The sequence below is a fragment of the Oryctolagus cuniculus genome, chromosome 4 (genome assembly GCF_051225735.1).
Source record: "Oryctolagus cuniculus isolate XC-2025 breed Fujian yellow rabbit chromosome 4, ASM5122573v1, whole genome shotgun sequence".
Classification (NCBI taxonomy): Eukaryota; Metazoa; Chordata; class Mammalia; order Lagomorpha; family Leporidae; genus Oryctolagus; species Oryctolagus cuniculus.
In genome coordinates this window covers 173,751,779-173,772,630 of record NC_142870.1, presented here as the reverse complement: position 1 = coordinate 173,772,630, position 20,852 = coordinate 173,751,779, and the positions used below count along the sequence as shown (strand labels likewise).

The 20,852-nt window shown below is 58.4% G+C and overlaps 1 protein-coding gene across 2 annotated transcripts in view; it reads right to left on the bottom strand.

The window, feature by feature from the left end:
• ITGA9 (integrin subunit alpha 9) overlaps nt 1–20,852 on the bottom strand; it is a 302,474-nt gene that overhangs the window by 255,134 nt on the left and 26,488 nt on the right. For both annotated transcript variants that reach the window (XM_070073006.2, XM_089331344.1), the window contains exon 4: nt 14,882–15,005. In XM_070073006.2, the coding sequence (XP_069929107.2) occupies nt 14,882–15,005 (124 nt within the window). The remainder of the gene's footprint in view (nt 1–14,881; nt 15,006–20,852) is intronic.

The window sequence follows — 20,852 nt, the reverse complement described above, 5'->3', positions numbered from 1 at the left end:
CATCCCAGCACAGTGTCCCCGGGAAGAAATCCAGCCCTCCTCCAAAGACACCCGATACAGCTGCAGGCAACGTGCTTCCCGCGTCCAACCCGGAGCTGGGGCGCCCCGCGGGCGCGGGCAGCAGTACCGGTTGCACTGGGGATGGCCGTGCACAGCCACCCCACGTGCTGACGCCCCTGTCTGCCTTGAGTGGGAGGACGTCCCAAGGCCAGAAGGAAACAATGGGTCCACTCCTTTCCTCAGGCATCCCCTGGCTCCCAGCACACAGGGGCGTTCTGCGGTGGCTGTTTATTTTTAAGTCGGCAAGGAAGCGGAAGGAAGCTTTGATGACGGTCGGCCTGTGCCAGGCGCTGTGTTAAGTGCCTCTACTCACACCATTTCATTCAACATCACATCCTCCTCCCTGGGAAGCCACGCCCCCACGTGCTGAAAGGTACGAACGTGGAGGCCCAGAGAGGTCCACAGCACTGACCAAGGCCACGCGGCTCGCAAACTCAGCATCTCTCACCTCCGAGACCTATCCAGGTTATGCAAAGTGGGGATGACACAAAACCCAGGGAAGCGGCTGGTTGCTCAAATTTACTTCAGGGATAAGGACAAGAAGCTGGAGAGATGTGGAGTGACTCAAATTAATCACAAGGACACTGACACTGGCTGGACAGGGGGACCACAGGCTGTCCCTGGGCACCCTTGGGTTAGGGGCGACCCAGCAAATAACCCAGGGAACCCCGCTCCACTCCCCGGGCTCCCGGCCAGTCTCTAGTACCACAAAAAGCAATGTATTTATTTTTGAAACACAAAATAAATAATACAAAGGAACAATGCAGCTGCGATTGCAACACAGTACCACTTCCTGCGCTCAGCATCTACTCCAGGAGGTGGGGGCGGGGAGGACCCTGGGGAAATATACAGAGTAATTCAGTTTCTAACAACACTCACTGCAGACCTAGTAACGCGTTCCAGTAAGTGGCCATTAAGCGGCTGCTGCATGACAACAGAATGTGCACAGGGTTAGCCCTCTTCCGTGGGAGGGCACGGTCAGCCCCTCCAGCCTCACTCCCCGCCGGCCAGAAGGCAGCCGAGTGACCCACGGAACTCACTGGTTCCCTGCAGGATCTCGCACGAGGGCTGCGTGCTGGGGGTCCACACACAGTAAAAAATATCCCACATCAAACTGCACGATGACAAGGAGGATCAAGACGCCCCACCCCGAACAAACAGCTACAAACTGCGGCCGGGAGGGCTGGCACACAACCCATCCACCCCACTGACTCTCCAGAGTTAAACCCAACGGCAGCTCATGCCGCGGAAATCCAGACCCCAAAAGCTGAAACAAGTAGGTCCGGACCACCTGACCAAGCTGGCCTCGTCCGTGCATGCCACAGACAGGAATTCTGTGGGACTCTCATCGCTACAACAAACGGTCTCGGGGCTGCAGCTGTGGTGCAGCGAGCGGAGCTGCTGCCTGCAAGGCTGGGATCCCGCATCTGAGCTCTGGTTGAGTCCTGGCTGCTCCGCCTTCCGCCCGGCTCCCTGCTAATGCGCGTGGGAGGCAGCAGAAGATGGCCCAGGCACTTGGGCCCCTGCACCCACAAAGGAGACCGGGATGAAGTTCCAGGCTCCCAGCTTTAGCCTGGCAAGACGTGGCTATTATGGCTGTTTGGGGAGTGCATCAATCAACAGAGGAAAGATCTGTCTCTCTCTCTCTCTCTGTGTCATTGTGTGTTTGGAAAGAATGAATAAATAAATACATCTTTTTTAAGAGTTTATTTATTTGAGAGGCAGAGTTACAGACAGAGAGAGGGGAAGGCAGAGAGAGAGAGCTTCCGTCTGCTGGTTCATTCCCCAAACGACGGCATCAGCCGGAGCTGAGCTGATCGGAAGTCGGAGGCCAGGAGCTTCCACTGGGTCTCCCTTGCGGGTGCAGGGCCCAAGCACTTGGGCCATCTTCTACTGCTATCCCGGGCCACAGCAGAGAGCTGGATCGGAAGAGGGGCAGCTGGGACATGAACTGGCGCCCATATGGGATGCCGGTGCTGTAGGCGGAAGCTTAGCCTACTACTTAAAACTTAAATAAATACTAAAGCAAACAGTCTTGAGGTCTCTTAGTGATGGGGACTCCAAAACACTCAGACACAAGACCTGCAGAGCGTTTTCCCAACCTCCTCCACAAGTCGTGCTGTGAGCTCTAGGTCTGGAACACGACGGAGGGCTCGGTGGTGGCCACAGCCTTCTGGGCAGTGGGGAGCCCCCAAGCTGGGGGTCTACAAGGGGAAGCCCTAGCCAGCGCCCTCTGCCTCGGCCAGCAGGAGGCACCGTTTCGGGACCACCCCTCCCCAGGCTGGGCCTGCGCCCCCTGAGATGTGCCGCACTGGCACACACATGGAAGTGATCACACCACACGGCCTGGCCCTCCCTCCCTGAAACCGGGGGTCTTGACCTGCCTTCTCGGGCGCTCTCAGGCCAGGACACGAGCAGTGTGGGGCCGTGCGTGGTACCCCACCCCACACTTCCCAGCTGCAGGACAGGCGTGTTCCACCGCCTTGGAGTGGGGCAGAGTCCCGCTGCTTCCACCTCCGACCCCAGCGCCCACGCTCGCTGCCCTAGGGAGGCTCAGCTGGAGTCGCCCGCTCAGGGCTTCACAGTCTCAGCCTTCCAGCCCCTCGGTCCGGGGAAACGTGAATGCTGCCCCTCTGCCTCCTCCAGCTCATCACAGAGCTGACTCAGCACAAGGAGAGCTGACTCACCCCCGGTCCCTGCACCAGCCCATGCTCACCGACGCTGCGCTCAGGCCCAGTGCAGGTTCCTCTGCCATGAGCCCCCTCGCAGCCCCGCCCTCCCTCTCCCATGAGCCCCCTCGCAGCCCCGCCCTCCTCTCTCCCATGAGCCCCCTCGCAGCCCCGCCCTCCTCTCTCCCATGAGCCCCCTCGCAGCCCCGCCCTCCTCTCTCCCATGAGCCCCCTCGCAGCCATGCAGGAAAAGGAGCCGTGCTCTGGGCTGTAGACTCCGGAGACCGAGGGCAGTGGGCAGAACCCGCAGGATGGCCTGCAGGGCCGTCCACCCGAGGGTGGCTGCTTCTCCAGGAGCTCCGAGGGACACCAGGCCGCAGCTCCTTGATCACCCCTGGCAGGACCGTCCACCGACCTTGCGACAGCCCACCCCGGGGGGTCTGCACGACCTCGCTGTGTCTGTTCAAGGCCGGCCCTCAGCACAGAGCTTTCCTGCCAACAGCCAGACCCCCCAGCAGGGCAGGGAGCAGCCTCTCCAGAAACAGGCAGCGCTGTCCCGGTCAGCCTCAGCCTGGGCTGCAGGACACCACGCGAGCCCCAGCAGCCCAGAGCCCAGCTCAGCCCAGGCAGCCTCATTTCCTGTTAAACACACACACACACACACACGTACCCAACCATGCACACACACACCCAGCTGTGTACACACACACCCCAGCCGTGTACACACACACACACAGCCATGTACACACACACCCAGCCATCTACACACACACTCCCCTAGCCATCTACACACACACACGTACCCAACCATGTACACACACACCCAGCCATGTACACACACACACCCAGCCATCGACATACACACACACCCAGCCATCTACATACACACACACCAGCCAGCTACACACACACCCAGCCATGTACACACACACACCCAGCCATGAACACACACAGCCATCTACACACACACACACCCCAGCCATCTACACACACACTCCCCTAGCCATGTACACACACACCCAGCCATGTACACACACACACCCCAGCCGTGTACACACACACACACAGCCATGTACACACACACCCAGCCATCTACACACACACTCCCCTAGCCATCTACACACACACGTACCCAACCATGTACACACACACCCAGCCATGTACACACACACACCCAGCCATCTACACACACACTCCCCTAGCCATGTACACACACACCCAGCCATGTACACACACACACCCCAGCCGTGTACACACACACACACAGCCATGTACACACACACCCAGCCATCTACACACACACTCCCCTAGCCATCTACACACACACGTACCCAACCATGTACACACACACCCAGCCAGGTACACACACACACCCCAGCCAACTACACACACACTCCCCAGCCATCTACACACACACACCCAGCCATGTACACACACACACCCAGCCATCTACATACACACACACCAGCCAGCTACACACACACACACAGCCATCTACACACAGAGCCATCTACACACACACACAGCCATCCACACACACACACCAGCCATGTACACACACACACAGCCATGTACACACATACACCCAGCCATGTACACACACACACACCCAGCCATCGACATACACACACACCCAGCCATCTACACACACACACACAGCCATCTACACACACAGCCATCTACACACACACACTCCTAGCCATCTACACACACACCCCTAGTCATCTACACACACACACAGCCATCTACACACACACACACCAGCCAGCTACACACACACACACACACCCCTAGCCATCTACACACACACCCCTAGTCATCTACACACACACACAGCCATCTACACACACACGTACCCAACCATGTACACACACACCCAGCCATGTACACACACATGCACCCCAGCCAACTACACACACACTCCCCAGCCATCTACACACACACACCCAGCCATGTACACACACACACCCAGCCATCTACATACACACACACCAGCCAGCTACACACACACACAGCCATCTACACACAGAGCCATCTACACACACACACCAGCCATGTACACACACACACAGCCATGTACACACATACACCCAGCCATGTACACACACACACACCCAGCCATCGACATACACACACACACAGCCATCTACACACACACACACTCCTAGCCATCTACACACACACCCCTAGTCATCTACACACACACACAGCCATCTACACACACACACACCAGCCAGCTACACACACACACACACCCCTAGCCATCTACACACACACCCCTAGTCATCTACACACACACACAGCCATCTACACACACACACCAGCCAGCTACACACACACAGCCATCTACACACACACACACCAGCCATCTACACACACACACCAGCCAGCTACACACACACAGCCATCTACACACACACACACCAGCCATCTACACACACACACCAGCCATCTACACACACACCCCAGTCACCTACACACACACACCCCTAGCCATCTACACACACATCCCTAGCCATCTACACACACACACAGCCATCTACACACACACACAGCCATCTACACACACACACCAGTCAGCTACACACACACCAGCCAGCTACACACACACACAGCCATCTACACACACACACACCAGCCATCTACACACACACACACCAGCCAGCTACACACACACAGCCATCTACACACACACACCCCAGTCACCTACACACACACACCCCTAGCCATCTACACACACATCCCTAGCCATCTACACACACACACAGCCATCTACACACACACACCAGTCAGCTACACACACACCAGCCAGCTACACACACACACACCAGCCATCTACACACACACACAGCCATCTACACACACACACCAGTCAGCTACACACACACCAGCCAGCTACACACACACACACACAGCCATCTACACACACACACCAGCCAGCTCCGCATGTGAGGAGCCCACCAGCTGTGGAGCAAACACTCGGGCAGAAGCTGCACCATAGCCGGGCAGGCGCAGGCCTCCCTCATCCTGACTCCCTGATTGGCACAGCAGAACACTGTCTACACGGCATGTGCTCTGAGTGTTACAAGTCACCCAGAGATGCATGACGTGTGCGAGAGGGTGTGCCCCGTTCTGCGCACACACTCTGCCGAGGCAGAGGGACTTGAGCATCTTTGGATCAGGGCAGAGAACATCGCAGTTCCCACACGGGTAGTGTCTTCAGATTTTTGTTTTGATTTATTGACTTATTTGAAAGGTGGAGTTACAAAGAGAGAAGGAAAGACAGAGAGAGAGAGAGAGAGAGAGAGAGAGAGAGAGAGAGAGAGAGAGAGAGAGAGGCAGAGATCTTCCATCTGCTGGTTCACTCCCTAAATGACCACAACAGCTGGAGCAGGGCCAGGCTAAAGCCAGGAGCCAGGAACTCCATCTGGCTCTCCCACATGGGTGCAGGCCCAAGCACTTGGGCCATCCTCTACTGCTTTCTCAGGCACACCAGCAGGGAGCTGGATTGGAAGTGGAGCAGCCAGGATGTGAACCAGTGCCCAAATGTGAGACCAGTGTCGCAAGCAACAGCTTAACCCACTATGTCACAACACCAGTCCCTAAGATTGATTTTGGAAAGCAGAGTGGGGGGAGGATGGGCTAGGAAAGAATCCTCCATCTACTGGCTAACTGCCCAAAATGGCTGCAATGGACAGGGACAGGCCAGGTTGAAGGCCAGTGGTCAGGAACTACATCCGGGTCTCCCTGTGGGTGGCAGGGACCTGAGTAGCTGATCCATCACCTGCTGCCTCCCAGGGTGCATTGGCAGGAAGCTGGGTCAGACATGCAGCGCTGGAACCGGCTGACCCACTGGGACGTGGACCTCCCACGCACAGACCAGCTCCCAGACACGGAGGAGCAGCACCTGCGCGGGGCTCTCCCCCCGAGGGAAGCAGGGGGACAGCAGCCCCAGCCACGGCACCACGCCTGACGCCGTGCGGACAAGATCTACGGACAAGATCTGGGAAGCGCAGGATGGGGCTGAGCGAGAGGACCCAGACACGGCGCGGAGCAACGGGGCACAGCTGGGACAGCTGCCTCCGCCTTGGGTGGCTCTGCACGACCAGGCCTGCGTCACACACTCCAGGTCGCCAAGTCAGACAGCTCCTCCATTCTAAAAATGGTAGCATCTTCCTCAGTGTGCTCACTGGTGTTATTGAACACTGTCTATAAACGGAAGGCAATTCAGAGAGGAATTGGTTTCCAAATGTTGCGTCTGCAACGCCATGCGTGGGCCCGCACTACTGTGTTTTAATTCATTCAAGGCGGCCACGGTGGGGCGGGGCCCCCTCCTCGGCCCTCTCCTGAAACACAAGGCTAGAAGCACGGCACAGAGATGGAGGTTCTCCCACGGCACGCGTCCTTCCTGATGGTCTCACCCCGTTACCCACCCGAGAAAGTTCCACCGCTCAAGCCTGGCCTTTTTAACTGATTATAAAATAATCGTTCCCTAAGTACCAGGCTTAGCTCTGATATAAATTAGGGGGAACAGCTTCCCGGCCTTCCTTCATTTCTAAATTTCACCAAGGAGCAGCAAATCCGAACACTCCGGATTCCACAACTGTTCCGAGGACAGTGCACTGGGGCAGACAGACTCTAGTGCAGAGCGTGCGGGGGCGGGGGGGGGGGGCGCACACTGAAATACCCCCCCCACACACGGAGCAGGAGACGACACTCACTTCCCAGCAGCACAGACACTGAACCTGGAGCTGTGCAGAGGAGACTGGCATGCCCCATGCAAATTCATGACGCATTCCCCATCTTTTTGGGTACAGGAAATAAATAAATAATAAGCAGAAAACAAAGCAAATGAGCTAGGTTAGAGAGAAGGGAGACTATTTTATCCAAATAATTCCTGATTAAGCTATCGTAAATATTAAAAGCAAAGGGCACAAAGCCAGAAACTTAGCATTCAATGCAGCGAGGAACAAGAGTCTTAGAAGCGGGAAAAGAGCTTTGGGGAATGCGTCACAACCCCACCCACCCACTCCTTCCTCAGGTGAGGACGGAGCACGAGGTGCCTCAGCCGCCACTCAGCCGGGGCTCCCGCCTCCCCGTGTCCTCAGCCACCCCGCCCGGCTTCCTGGAGCTCTCCTTAGTCCCCAGTGGCAGCCTCCCAGCCTCCGAAAACTGCTTTTCACCGAAGAACGCACAGGCAAACAAAACGGAGCACCTGCATAGGAGGACACCACTCAGGCTTCAAAGGCAGGAAGTTTCCACACCTGCTACGTGATGCCCTCGAGGGCCGATGCTAAGTGACGCCGAGCCACGCCCACCTCTGCCCTGCTCCACTTGAGTCCACAGAGGCGGAAGGCAGGAGGGGATGTGGGGGCAGGGAGGGAGGGTTATTGCTGAATGGGTACAGAGGTCCGGTCCGGGATCATGGGAAATAGAACCGTTCTGGGGAAAGTTCTGGAGATGGAGTAGTGAAGGTTGCACAAGGCGAGTGGACTTCATGCCACAGAACTGCACCCGCAAACACTGTTAACAGGGTCAACTTTACCTTATGCCTCTTTCACAAGTGTAAAAAATTTGCCTTAAGAGGCCAGCGCCACGGCACAGCAGGTCAAGCTGCCACTTGCAACGCCAGCATCCCACGTCAGAGCCCGAGCTGCACCCACGTGGGACACCCAGCTGCAGCTCCTGGCTCCATGCGTGGGCCTGGCCCAGCCCCAGCCCTGGGGGAGTGAGCCGGTGGACGGAAGATCTCTCAATATCTCTCTCTCCCTCCCTCCCATCACCCTGCCTTCCAAACAAAGCAAATTTTTTATTTTGAAAAACGGTTTTATGATTTTTAAATAACTCCTTGCACCCACAATCTCACCACCCACTTCAGAAGGAGCAAGAGGCCGCCCCCACGCAGGCAGTGCCCGACACCCGACAGCTGCTCTACACGTGATCTACACGTCCTGCCGCGGCACACGGCACACCCACGCTGCAGCGGAACCTCCAGGTCGGAACCAAGCAGAATTCCAGGCTGTGGTAACACGGGCACTGAACGCCGGACAGTCACCTGCCGTCCCCACATTAAAACCACACGTCTGGAGCGGGGCTGGGCAGGCCCAGGACGTGCACAGCTCAGCCCCTCGGCAGCGGTCTGCCAGACTACGGGCCAGGCCTGCCCGGGGACCAGCGAGAACCTGTATGTAAAATCGCAAAGCCTTACCCTGGCTTCTAAAGTCTAGAACATTAAACTAATACAGCATCTTGTCTGTCATGGGCCACGGCACCCCGCCATCACCAACACCCTAACTGAACAGGCAGCCACCAAGAAACCAGCTCTGCACCCGAGGGCCAGCACCCCTCCCCTGCTTAACGTGCCCTGCCCCTCCCCCACCTTCGGTTTTCTCATTCCTACTCGAGGGACAAGGACGCTTACCCCGACACGAAGCGACTGCTCAGCCAGGTCTCAGATGGGAAGTACCTAGCACAGCACTCGGCACCTGCTAGGAGCCAACGTCAGGTGACCCTGAATCTGTCAGCTTCTCACAGAGACACAAAACCCAAGACACGCGTCTCTCAGCTACGTGCATCCAGAAGCAGGTGTGTAAGGAACCAACTGGAACGCGAGGCAGTGTCAGCCCTCAGCCATTCCACACCGTGCTTGGAAACACACTTGGAACACAGAATGTAATTTTGCCCAAGATGAAAATTCTTGGCTCCAAAGGCAAAGCTCCATGGGCCTCCTGGCACCCAGGAGAGTCACCCCCTGCAGCCTGGGGCCTCCTCCTTCACCCCTGGCTGCCCCTTGGGCCACCCTACCTCTCCCCGCCAGGGCCTCCAGCCTCCTCAACCAGCCGTAACACAGAGCTGCACCCTCCCGGTAATTGGCGGCATGTACTTCAGCGAGGTGATGCTTCCGAGGGCTCTTAGGAAACCAGGAAGCCCTGTGCGAATGCAGAGGCCCCTGCTTAACAAAAAGTTATGGGGCTTGTTGAGCCCTCAAACGGCACACCTCGGCCTTTCAGGGTTCTCTCCAACACAGACACACACACCACGGAACCTGCAGTGCTTCTCATTTGTAAGTGAACCCTGGTTGATGTGTATCCCCTGCGGAGCCAGAATACCTTCACTATTGCACGAGAGACTGTCTCCTTCCCCAGAACTGAGCCCTGCTGGAACACAGCACGTGCAAAACGCAAGAGGAACAAAAGGCCAGCCATCCCTCGGTAATAAATAAAAACAGAAGTGGTACAGAAATCTTTGGAACCGACGCAGCAGTTTTAAAGTGAAGTAAAATCTGATAAAGTCACGCCTTGACCATCCCAAGCTTGAGAACGCTTAAACGTGGCATGAGTTAAACTTCCAATCACGGTCAAAGGCAGGGAAAGAGAACTTCCCAAGTGGACAAACTGAGCAAATACGACCTTCGAGGACAGTCCAGAAATTATAACCTCAACAGCTCTTACAATCATCTCAGTAAGACCCAACTCTCTACCCTCCATTATCTGATACCGAAACAGGAGGTACTGGACACATCACGTGACTATTTAAGACTGCTATTACCAGGAAGCTAATTGGAAAATTCACATTTGGGACGGGCAGGCACTGTGACCCAGAGGGTTAAGCCACCACTTGCAGTAGTAACACCCACATTCGAGTCCAGGCTACTCCAACCCAGCGTCCCTAATGCACTTGGGAAGGCAGAAGATGGCCCAAGCACCAGGCCACCCACTTGGAAGACCCAGACGGAGATCCAGGCTCCGGCTTCAGCCTGGCTCAGCCCCAACCGTTGCAGCCACTTGGAGAGTGAACCAGCACGTGGTCAATCTCTGTCTCTGCCCCTCTCTGTCACTCTTTCAAATAAATACGAGATTTTTTAAAAATAAAATTCCCAGGGCCACTGCTGTACTGTAGTGGGTAAAACTGTCACCTGTGACACGGCATCCCATAGGGTGCTGGTTCGAGTCCCGGCTGCTCCACTTCCAATCCTGCCCCCTGCTAATGCACCTGGGAAAGCAGCAGAGGAGGACCCAAGTGCTTGGACCCACTATGGCCATTTTGGGGATGAACCAGAGCATGGAAGTTCTCTCTGTGTAACTCTGCCTTTCAAATCAACCCATCTTAAAAAAATCAAGTAAATAAAATTCCCAGGCGTTGAGCACACACTCGGAGCTGGGTCAGCTGTGCACCCGACACCTCTTACATGGGGGTTAATCTCCCCCGTGACAGATGAGGGCCCTGGGACCTTCCGGAGCTTCCGAGGTCACCAAGGCAGGAGGCGGGCACATGGGCTCCATCAGAGGTGAGCTGGGCTCTGAGGGTTAGGTCTGAGGATGAGGAGAGCACCACTCGCTCGCCACGGTTCTTTATCTGCGCCTTGTCTGGAGCTGCTCCCAAGTCACCCCGCACTCGGAGGTCCCTCTGTCGCAATGCCAGGAGGACTCGTGGGCCCCTCGCTGCCCCAGCCTTCGCACTCCCGGGCTCAGGGCCCAGAGACTGCTCTCGGACTGCTCACCCAGAGAAGAGCCAGGGCGCGATCACAGAGCCAGCCCAGCCCCCTCCCCGTCCGCCCTGTGCACGGCACACTCGCCGCCCCTCTTCCACGGCCTCTGCAGACGGCACACACCGTGTGGGTCTCCGTTCTCACTGCAACCCTAAGAGGAAACAGCCCTTCTTAGGGCCACCTTGCCTTTGGGCTCAGCAGGGTCCCCGGGGAGGAGGCCCCCAGCGCACAGGCACCCCTCCCCCTCTTCAAACTTCCTGCTCCCTCTCTTCCTGCCCCGTGGGTGGGGAACTTCTTGGCAGCTGTCACCACGGTGATACCTACCTGGTGCCTGGAGACACCAGGGACTTCAAAAACCCATGAAAAATGGAATAAAGAATAAGCGACTATGATGCGGAAGAGTTTTGAAATCCACGCATATAAGGGGGGTCTGAGGCCGCCACTCAAGGCCCCGCGTCCCTCACCAGAGTCCAGCTCCACGCCAGCACATCCTGGGAAGCAGTGGAGACGGCGCAGGTACTTGGGTTCCTGCCACCCACCCTTGGGGAAGACCCGAACTGAGTTCCTGGCTCCTGCTGCCATCCGATGGTTCACTCCCCAGATGTCCACAGCAGCCAGGGTTGGGTCAAGGAGACACCAGGAGCCAAGAACTCAATCCTGGCTCCCACATGGGTGGCAGGAACCCGATTACCTGAGCCGTCAATGCTGTTTCCCAGGAACCAGGAAATAAACCGACCCGGGAGCTCTGATACAGGACATGAGCGTCTGAACCACGAGGCCAGACACCCATCCCTAAACTTATCTTTTAATTCCATTTTCCATGAACTTTTTAAAAATTAATTAACTAATTGGAAAGACACAGAGAGAGAGATCTTCCATCCACTGGTTTACTCCCCAAATGGCCACAACAGCCGGAGCTGCACCAGGCCAAAGCCAGGAGCAAAGAACTTCTTCCAGGTCTTCCCTGTGGGTGCAGCGGCCCAGGCACTCGGGCCATCTTCTGCTGCTTTCCCAGGCTATTCGCAGGGAGCTGAATCATAAGTAGAGCAGGTGGGGCTGGAACCAGCGCCTGTGTGGGATGCCAGCTTCGCAGGCAGTGGTTTTACCCGCTCTGCCACAGCGCCGGCCCCTGCATGAACTTTTTGAAGTCCCCTTGCACTTAATGAGACGAGGTGAACTCAGCTCCTGGTGACAAATCAGATGCGCCTGACTGGCTCTCCACACAGCAGCCTGCTGTTTGGAACGGATTTCACCCCAGGAGACCGGACCAGACCTGGTCACCTTCCGCCAGCTGGAGCCTCTTGCATCCCACCACTCAGTTCGGGTCTTCCACCGCCCTGGGAACCGAGCCTCTCTCTAGCAGGTGAACCCTGGGGGACAAGCACGGCCCACATCTGTGGGAAGAACGGATGTGCATCACTCCGTCCTGTCCACGGCCCGGGAGGCAGGCTGGGCACGGCGGAGCGAGTGACCACGCAGCTGAGTTCACACTGTCGGACTCGAACCCTGGCAGTCTGGGCTCAGAGTCAGGGTTCCAGCCTCTACACTACGCTGCCTGTCCATCGTGAGGCACAGGAGAAACGGAAGGAGAGGAAAACTCGGGCTGGGGCTAGCTCCAGCCCCGCCGCGGACCTCAACAAAACAGGCGGCCAGCCGACTTCTGCCGGCTTCCCCACAACGTGCGCACCGACTTCCCCCACAGGACTGGAACACAGGCGCTGCCTCGAGAGCCAGGCAGGCTTGGTTTGGGCCACAAAACAGGGAAGCGGTGGTCCCTGCAGGCGTCGGCGCACAGGCGAGCGCCCCCTATCGGCACCTGCATGTCGGTCCCCACACCTGTGTGAGAAAGCCCGCCCACTCAGTGAGTGACAACTACACTCAGCAGCCTCATCTGAGAGGACCACGGCTTGGTGTGGTCTGTGGTTCGTCCCCCAGCGTCCACCTGCTGGAGCTTGGTCCCCAGGGTGGCAGAAGCTCCAAGAGGCTCCACCTGGCGGAAGGTGACCAGACCTGGTCCGGTCTCCTGGGGTGAAATCGGTTCCAAACAGCAGGCGGCTCTGTGAAGAGCCAGCCTGGCCCCTGCCCAGCTCTGCCTTGTGACAGTCACGCAGCCCCTCCTCCTCGCACGCGCTCCCGTCATGACACTGCTGCCAGTGTGACTGCAGCCAGCGCCAAGCACACCTCCCAAACTGTGAGCTAAACAAAGCAGTCTTGTGCGTGAGGCACCCAGCCGCCACCCCCTGCCCCCGGGCGGCTCCGGCCTCAGGGAGGAACCCACACAAATGCCCCCCACAAGCCCGCCTTTGGAGCACAACCCCTCCCCACCTGCTCTGTGCCCTGAGGCTCCCCAGCCCACACTCAAAGCAGAATAGGTTGTGCAGTCGGCTGCAGAGGGCCCCAGCCCAGGCTCCTCGGGTAGCAGAACTCAGGAGGAGTGCTCCCTGCTACCCCCCGCCAGGGCCCGCGGGGACTGCGCCCAGCCACCCACAGTGGGAGCCCTCCGACAGCACAGCCTTGCCAAGAGCCCTACCGACCCTCTCTCACCTCCGACAGCACAGCCTTGCCAAGAGCCCTACTGACCCTCTCTCACCTCCCCATCTCCACACGTCTGGAAACTACGCGGCTGCTCCTGCTGCAGCCCCGTCTGGGGTCAGTGAGCCTGGCCACCCTGTGGCTACTGGATGGCAGGCTTGGGGCCAGTGATCACGGCCAACCTACAGCCACCACTGCCCACTGATTCCCTCAATTGCCCCAGCCCGGTCAGCTGCCCTGTGCTGACCTCTGGAGAAAGGGGCAGATGGGCAGAACACGAACCTGGACACGCCGCCTGTGTCCCTCCCTCCCTCCCGAGTGTGTGCAGAGTCTTCAAAGACCCCGTGGACGTGTGCATCATGACAGAACTACGTGTGGATTTGCACCAAACGCCATACCCACGCTCCCTCGCACTGTTTGTGGAACCAGCGCGGTTTGCTTCGCACTGGGACAACCACAGAGACAAAGAGGCTCAGAGCTGGATTTCCCCACGCAGCCCAGCCAGGGCTGATCAAACGCAGACACACACAGAGGAGAAGCAAACAAACCCAGGAAAAGGCTGGTGCCTCCTGCGGGGGCCCTGCTGCTTCCTCCGAGGGTCACGGCACAGAGCCCCCGCTTCGTGTGCAGACAGCATTGCTCAGAGCCTCTCTGGGGAGACGGGCAGAGGCATCGTGGACCCGGGACAGCGGACATTCTGTCCAAACCGACTGGGGCGGGGGCAGGGGCGGGGACAGCCCTGCCTGTGGGGAGGGAGCCGCCTGGAGCGCAGGGACACCGGGCCCACCCGAGTTCTCAGGGAAGGAAATGAGGCTGCCAAGAGGAGCCCGTGTCCCAGAATCACGGCGCACCTGGCGGCGCCCGGAAGCCGTGAGGCTCGGTGAACTGCGCTCCAAGACTGCACAAGGCTTGATAAGGACGCTGGGCTCCGTGGGTAACGCCTGGATCCGCGCTAACGTTTGCACCTGCTCTTACCTGGACGGGGCCTCGGGCAGCAGGAGGCCATCTGGGTGTGGACAGTGCTGCCCTCTCTTGGGAATGGGGGTGGGGGCTGCAGGGGGTGGGGTGGAGAGGGGCGGGGTGCTTACGGTGTGAGGCGGGTAGGGGTGAAGGCGAATCAGCCCACACTCACCTTCGTAGCACGGGATCAGCGTCCTGCCTTTGGCCTGCAGGTTGGACGGGATGATATAGCAGAAGCCGTGGGGCAGGATGTGGTCTGTTTCGTAGTAGATGTTCTTCCAGCGGTGGGCGCAGGCCTAAAGGAGTGGAGAGCGGGAAGGTCAGCCCCAAGAGCCCAGTGCCAGGCGGCTCTGCAGGAGGCCAGAGCAGTGCAGGGGCCAGGTGGCCAGCCACACCTCAGCAGGCCCCGCTCTGGGCATCAATGATCTCGATGACCACGAGGCAGCCCAGGAACAACAAGCAGCTCCGTCAGTGGGAACAGAGAACCCAGGAGGGGCTCCCACCCGGAGGACGCACTAACCGCCCAAGCCCGTGGGGAGGAGCGTCGGGAGCAGAGGATGTGCAGTGAGAAAGGTGTGGACGTTCAAGAGAAAGGAGCCGGTCTCGAGCGACTGTGCTGGGGGGCAGGGGCCTTGCAGGCCACGGGAATGACTGTCTGCAGGGCGAGTCTTCCCAGGTCTGACCCACAGTGTGGCGAGACACGCCGTGAGCAGGTGGGAGTGGGATCGAGCAGGGTGAGATGCTGCAGCCCCGGGCCAGGGACCAGCAGTGGCGGTGAGAGAGGGCTGACTCCGCTAAGGACCCTGGGAACCAGCAGGCCAGAGCCCGGGGGACGTGTGGCTGATCCTGACCTGCTCCCGCCTGCAGAGGCCTGCGCTGGCCTGCTGACAGCTCTTTTTTAAGATTGATTTATTTTGAAAAGCAGAGTGACAGAGAGAGAAGACAGAGAGAGAGATCATTCAGCCTGCTGGTTCACTCCCCAAATGGCCGCAACAGCTGGGGCTGGGCCAGACGACACTCAAGAGCCGGGAGCTCCACGCAGGTCTCCTACGTCGGTGGCACGAACCCAATACTCAGGTCTTCTGCTCCCTTCCCAGGTGCATTGGCAGGGAGCTGGATCAGAAGTAGAGCAGCCAGGACTCAAACTGGCGCTCCGACAGGGAGTGCTGGTGTGCAGGCAGCAGTTTAACCTGCTGTGCCACAAGGCCAGCCCCTGACAGTTCCTTTTTTCCTTTTTGTAGTAAACTGATAGATGGCAAAATGCACAAATCTCAGGTGTACCCTTTAATAAGCTGTGACAAATGCACACACTGAGGTCCCTAAGCCGCTAGCCAGACCCACAGCATTTCCTTATCGCCCAAAGTCGCCCCCAGGCTGGACAAAGAGGGGCCCTGAGGAGGACGTGAGAGGGCCTTGGGGTGGACAAGAGCCTGGCTCGCGTCAGGGACGGGCAGACCTTGGCCAGCTCCCAGAAGCAGCCTCTCCGCCATACTTGAGGGGCACTGCCAGGCACACGGTCCTCATCAGCAGACCTGGGCCAGGGCTCAGCAGGTGGGACAGAGCCCTGCCCACCCTTCTGTCCCACAGGACACCTGCGACAGCCGCCCCGGTCCTGCTCGCGTCTGCACACGTCCATCAGTCACAGCGGCCACCGCCTCCCCCGGCCGCCCCTGCTCACCCCTGCAGCTGCTCCCCTGGGCACTGGCCAGCACCTGCATTCTCCGTTAATGGGGTCAGAACTTGCAGCGCCTTGCTTTGACCCCTCAAACGCACTGTTTGTACAGGCCGTGGCCTTCGCCGTGCTTAGCCCCTCTTTGACTCCCGTGCGACCCGGGAGACGGGAAGAGGAGCTGTTCTTGGATCTCCGAGCTGCTGAGACAGCTTTGCCTAAGCTGCAGGGCGAGCCGGCGCTGCCAGCCGAGCTGGGATCCACAGCCTCTGCGTCTACCTCGTCTCACGCATCTTAAAACTCCTAATTCCTGCGCGAGAAGCCATCCACACCCGTGGCTGGGGCAGGCCTGGGAGCTGTTACAGTCCGCAGAGCCCTCCCCACAGACCCCAGGACCTCGGCAGTAACCACTCTGGGGTCCCATGGGATGCCCAAGGTCAAGGTCAAGAGCGAGCGGGGCGGCACTTGGGGCCCGGCCACCCTGAGGTCACCCACGAGGAGGGAGAGCACTGCCTGCAAAGGTCCCTGCTCTTCAGCCTTCAAGACGACAGCCGCCAGGGCCTGACAGGGCCAGAGGCGACTCTGGAACCTGGGCTTGCCCACGCTCTGCCCTGCCCCCGGCACTGCCCAGCACAAAGCAGCACCTGGTGTCCCTCCTCCCACTGCACGGGAGCTTCCTCCCTCCCCACCCGGTGCTTCTGTGCTAACAGCACGTTCCTCAATGGACGGAAGTGACACAGGGCACCATGAGCAGAGGGTCACCCCAGCGCCCCTGACCCCGGGCCAGTGGATGCTCAAGTCCCTTATAGGACTGGCAGAGCATATGCTAGTAACCTACCAGGCCCAGCTGGCATGCCGAATCATCGCCACGTGACTCAGGACACCGGCAGGACGTGACGTGTGCCGTCCTGCGCCGTGGGGAGACTCACGGTAACAAGAGCCCCTCTATGGTCAGTGCAGATGTAACTTTGCTTCCTGCAGATATTCTCAGCCTACAGCTCGCTGAACCCGCAGACGTGGACGCTACAGATCTGCAGGGCTGTCGCTGACTCCTCGTCTTTTATTTCTGACTCAATCCTGATGGCGTGCAAATCGAGCCGCTCGTTACCAGCAATGCACGGTGAATTAGGGATGTCCGAGTCGGTGCGTTTGTCAAAGACCGAGGATTGGGGGGCCCGCCGTGGCTGAGCCTAACCCTGGGTGGCAGGGACTGTACAAGCAGGCGGCTGTGTGTCTCCTGGTGCTACCGACGGCCAGCTGCTTGGTGACACTTAGGAGAAGGACTTCCTGCCTTTGATGTCCACTTCACTGCTCCCTCATTTATTTGAAGGGCCACACACTTAAAAAGAGACCTCGGAGGAGTCCAAGAAGAGCCAGATACCACCTTTCACACTCCACTCCACGCTGGGAGAGCAGAGGTCACAGTGCGAGAGGTAAGACCCACGCAGGAAAGCAAGGAGCGTCAGTGCACACAAAGTACACAAAGCAGGCTCCGGGGTTAGCCCACTTTGCCATTACCGGTACACGCACATGCGTCAATTAAAAAAAACCTCCCAGGGCCAGTCTCCAAAGCATGACCACCTCCATCAACCTCTTCACACGCCTTCTGCAGTGAGGGAGAAAGGGTCAGAGTGGGGACGACCGACAGAGCAAGGAGACCAACCGTCAGAAACAGAAAGATTCACTCAGTCTCGCTCCAAATAATCCCAAGACAGGGGAGGGAAGGCCTCGCACCACCCCAAATCCTACAGTCTGACGTATTTCACCATATATGTTTTGCTTCTCCTCTCAGAATAATAAAAAGAGGAAGAAAATGAGCAACTGACTCAAAAATCATTTTGCATGGAAACAGCAATGTCCGGCCTGGGGGGCGGGCACGGGGCTCTCCGGGCGCTCCCGCCACGCCCTCCCACGCAGGCATGCGCCACTGCAGACGGCCAACGGCCCCACAGTGCTTCCAGACCCCGGTGCACAGCCAGGGCCAGGCCCGGGCCACTGAGAGCCGTGCATGGTAGGGACTAGGAGGATCCGAGAGGCTGTGATGAAGCCCGGCCCAGAGAAGCCCGCCCAGACAAGGCGCAGTGGCCGGGGCGGCAGCAGGAAGCGGCGTGGGGGGCTGGGAGCGTGGTTCTGCAGACGTGCACACAGCGGCGACCACGGGCCCACGCTCAGGATGGGCGCGCATTCCTGCACGGCTGCTGCAGCTCCACAGACACTCATACCCACTCAACCAGGAACCAGCAGAAGGCAAAAATGGACGCCGTGGCTTTGCAAGCTCTGGACGGACAGGAGGCCGCGAAGAGATGGGGCAGCCCTGATATTTAGAAAGGAAGTAGCCAAGAGATAGAGCCGGAGGCCACAGCTTCCACCCAGACATCACCGGGGAACAGACACGCCTGGCGCGTGAGCCACGAAGAGGCACGTGAACTGCCCCCCCCCCCCAGCTCAGAGGGAAGCGGCCAGGGTCTAGGCTGGCGGTGTGTGGGGGGTTGGGGAGAAGTGATTTTTCATGTTTCTTCTGGAAATGTCACCTGCACCCCGCAGGTGCAGGAGGGGATTTGAGGAGGGGAGAGGCCGGCCTGGGACACGATGCTGCGCTCGCACACCCTGTCACCTGCTCCCTGGGGAAAACCTGCAGGCACCACCCACGGAGCCAGGCAGGGCAGGTGCTGAGCCAGGGTCCAGACAAGGCCTCTCACTGACACTCTGCACTCCCTGCCACGGCTTTCAAGTTCTCCCTCGGTTCCTCACTTTGAAACCAGCACCAGAAGCCACTTGCAGAAAACACATCCCCATCTCCCTTCCCGCCCGAGCCTGGGACCCAGCACTGCTGTCTGCAGGGGTGCGGTCCTCACGCCTGCACGCCCGAGCCTGGGACCCAGCACTGCTGTCTGCAGGGGTACGGTCCCCACGCCTGCACGCCCGAGCCTGGGACCCAGCACTGCGGTCTGCAGGGGTACGGTCCCCACGCCTGCACGCCCGAGCCTGGGACCCAGCACTGCTGTCTGCAGGGGTACGGTCCCCACGCCTGCACGCCCGAGCCTGGGACCCAGCACTGCTGTCTGCAGGGGTACGGTCCTCACGCCTGCACGCCCGAGCCTGGGACCCAGCACTGCTGTCTGCAGGGTTGCGGTCCTCACGCCTGCACGCCCGGGGACAGGCTCAGGGCTCAGGACGAGTCTGCACAACATAGCTCGCTCCTACTTTTGATCTGAAAATAAATACTTTCATCTAAGGCTTCTGCAGCTAGAACTCGGCCATTGAAGAAACAACAGGAGGAGGCCAGGCTCCCAGAATGTGAACCGGGGCTTGGTGGGCACTCACTGTCCCCTGTCATCACCTGTCATTCTGCGGGCGCATTTACGGCGCGCTGCCTGGCTCTCCCATCCTCCGCTTGGATCTCAGTCAGCAAGCGGCTACTCGCTGGGTCTCTAATTGTTTTCATGCTGATTCCTTAGAGCCGCCTCCTCCAGGCACCGAGAGCGGAGCGGTCTGGTCTCCGCGTGAACTCCATAGAGAAGGACGCAGGGGCAGGTGCTGGCTTCGTGGTGAAGACACCACGTCCCACACCAGAGCTCCAGCTCAGTCCCCAGCTCCGGCTCCTGGTCCCAGCTTCCTGCTAATGTACACCCTGGAGGCAGGAGTGATGGCTGAAGCAGCTGAGCGCCTGTCACCCACGTGGGAGACCTGGCTTGAATTCCTGGCCAGCGCAAGCATTTAGGGAGAGAAGCAACAGACGGAGTTCTGTCTGTTTACTGTGTGTGTGTGTGTGTGTGTGTGTGTGTCTCCCTGTCTCTTTAAAAGGAACACAGACGCACAAAATAAATCATACACAGCCTATCACACTGAGCTTCCAGTGACAAAGCTGCCAGGCTTGCTCTCAACAGCTCATACAGCTTCACGGAGGGGCCGTGAGGACGGCCCAGGCTTGCAGGGACAAGGGACTTGACAGGTCTTCCCAGCAAGACGGCACTTACGCAAAACATCAGGAGGGTAACTCAACAGCAACCACAGCAAAAGCCAATGAATACATGAGCAAAGGACTTGGTGAGGCATTTCAAAGAAGATATTGAAACAGCCAAGAAGTATATTTTAGAAATCAAAAATAGAGGCCAGTGTTGTGACATAGAAGGTAAAGCCACCACCTCCGAACCCGGCATCCCATGTGGGCACCAGTTCTAGTCCCGGCTGCTCCACTTCTCATCCAGCTCCTACTGTGGCCTGGCAAAGCAGTGGAAGATGGCCCAGGTCCTTGGGCCCCTGCACCCACGTGGGAGACCCAGATGTAGCTTCTGGCTCCTGGCTTTGGCCTTGCCCAGCCCCAACCTATGCAGCCATCTGGGAAGTGAACAAGTGAATGGAAGCTCTCTCTCTCTCTCTCTCTCTCTCTCTCTCTGTTCCTCTCTGCCTTTAAAATAAATAAATAAATCTTTTTTAAAAAAGTAAAAATAGAATGGCATGTGACCCAGTAATC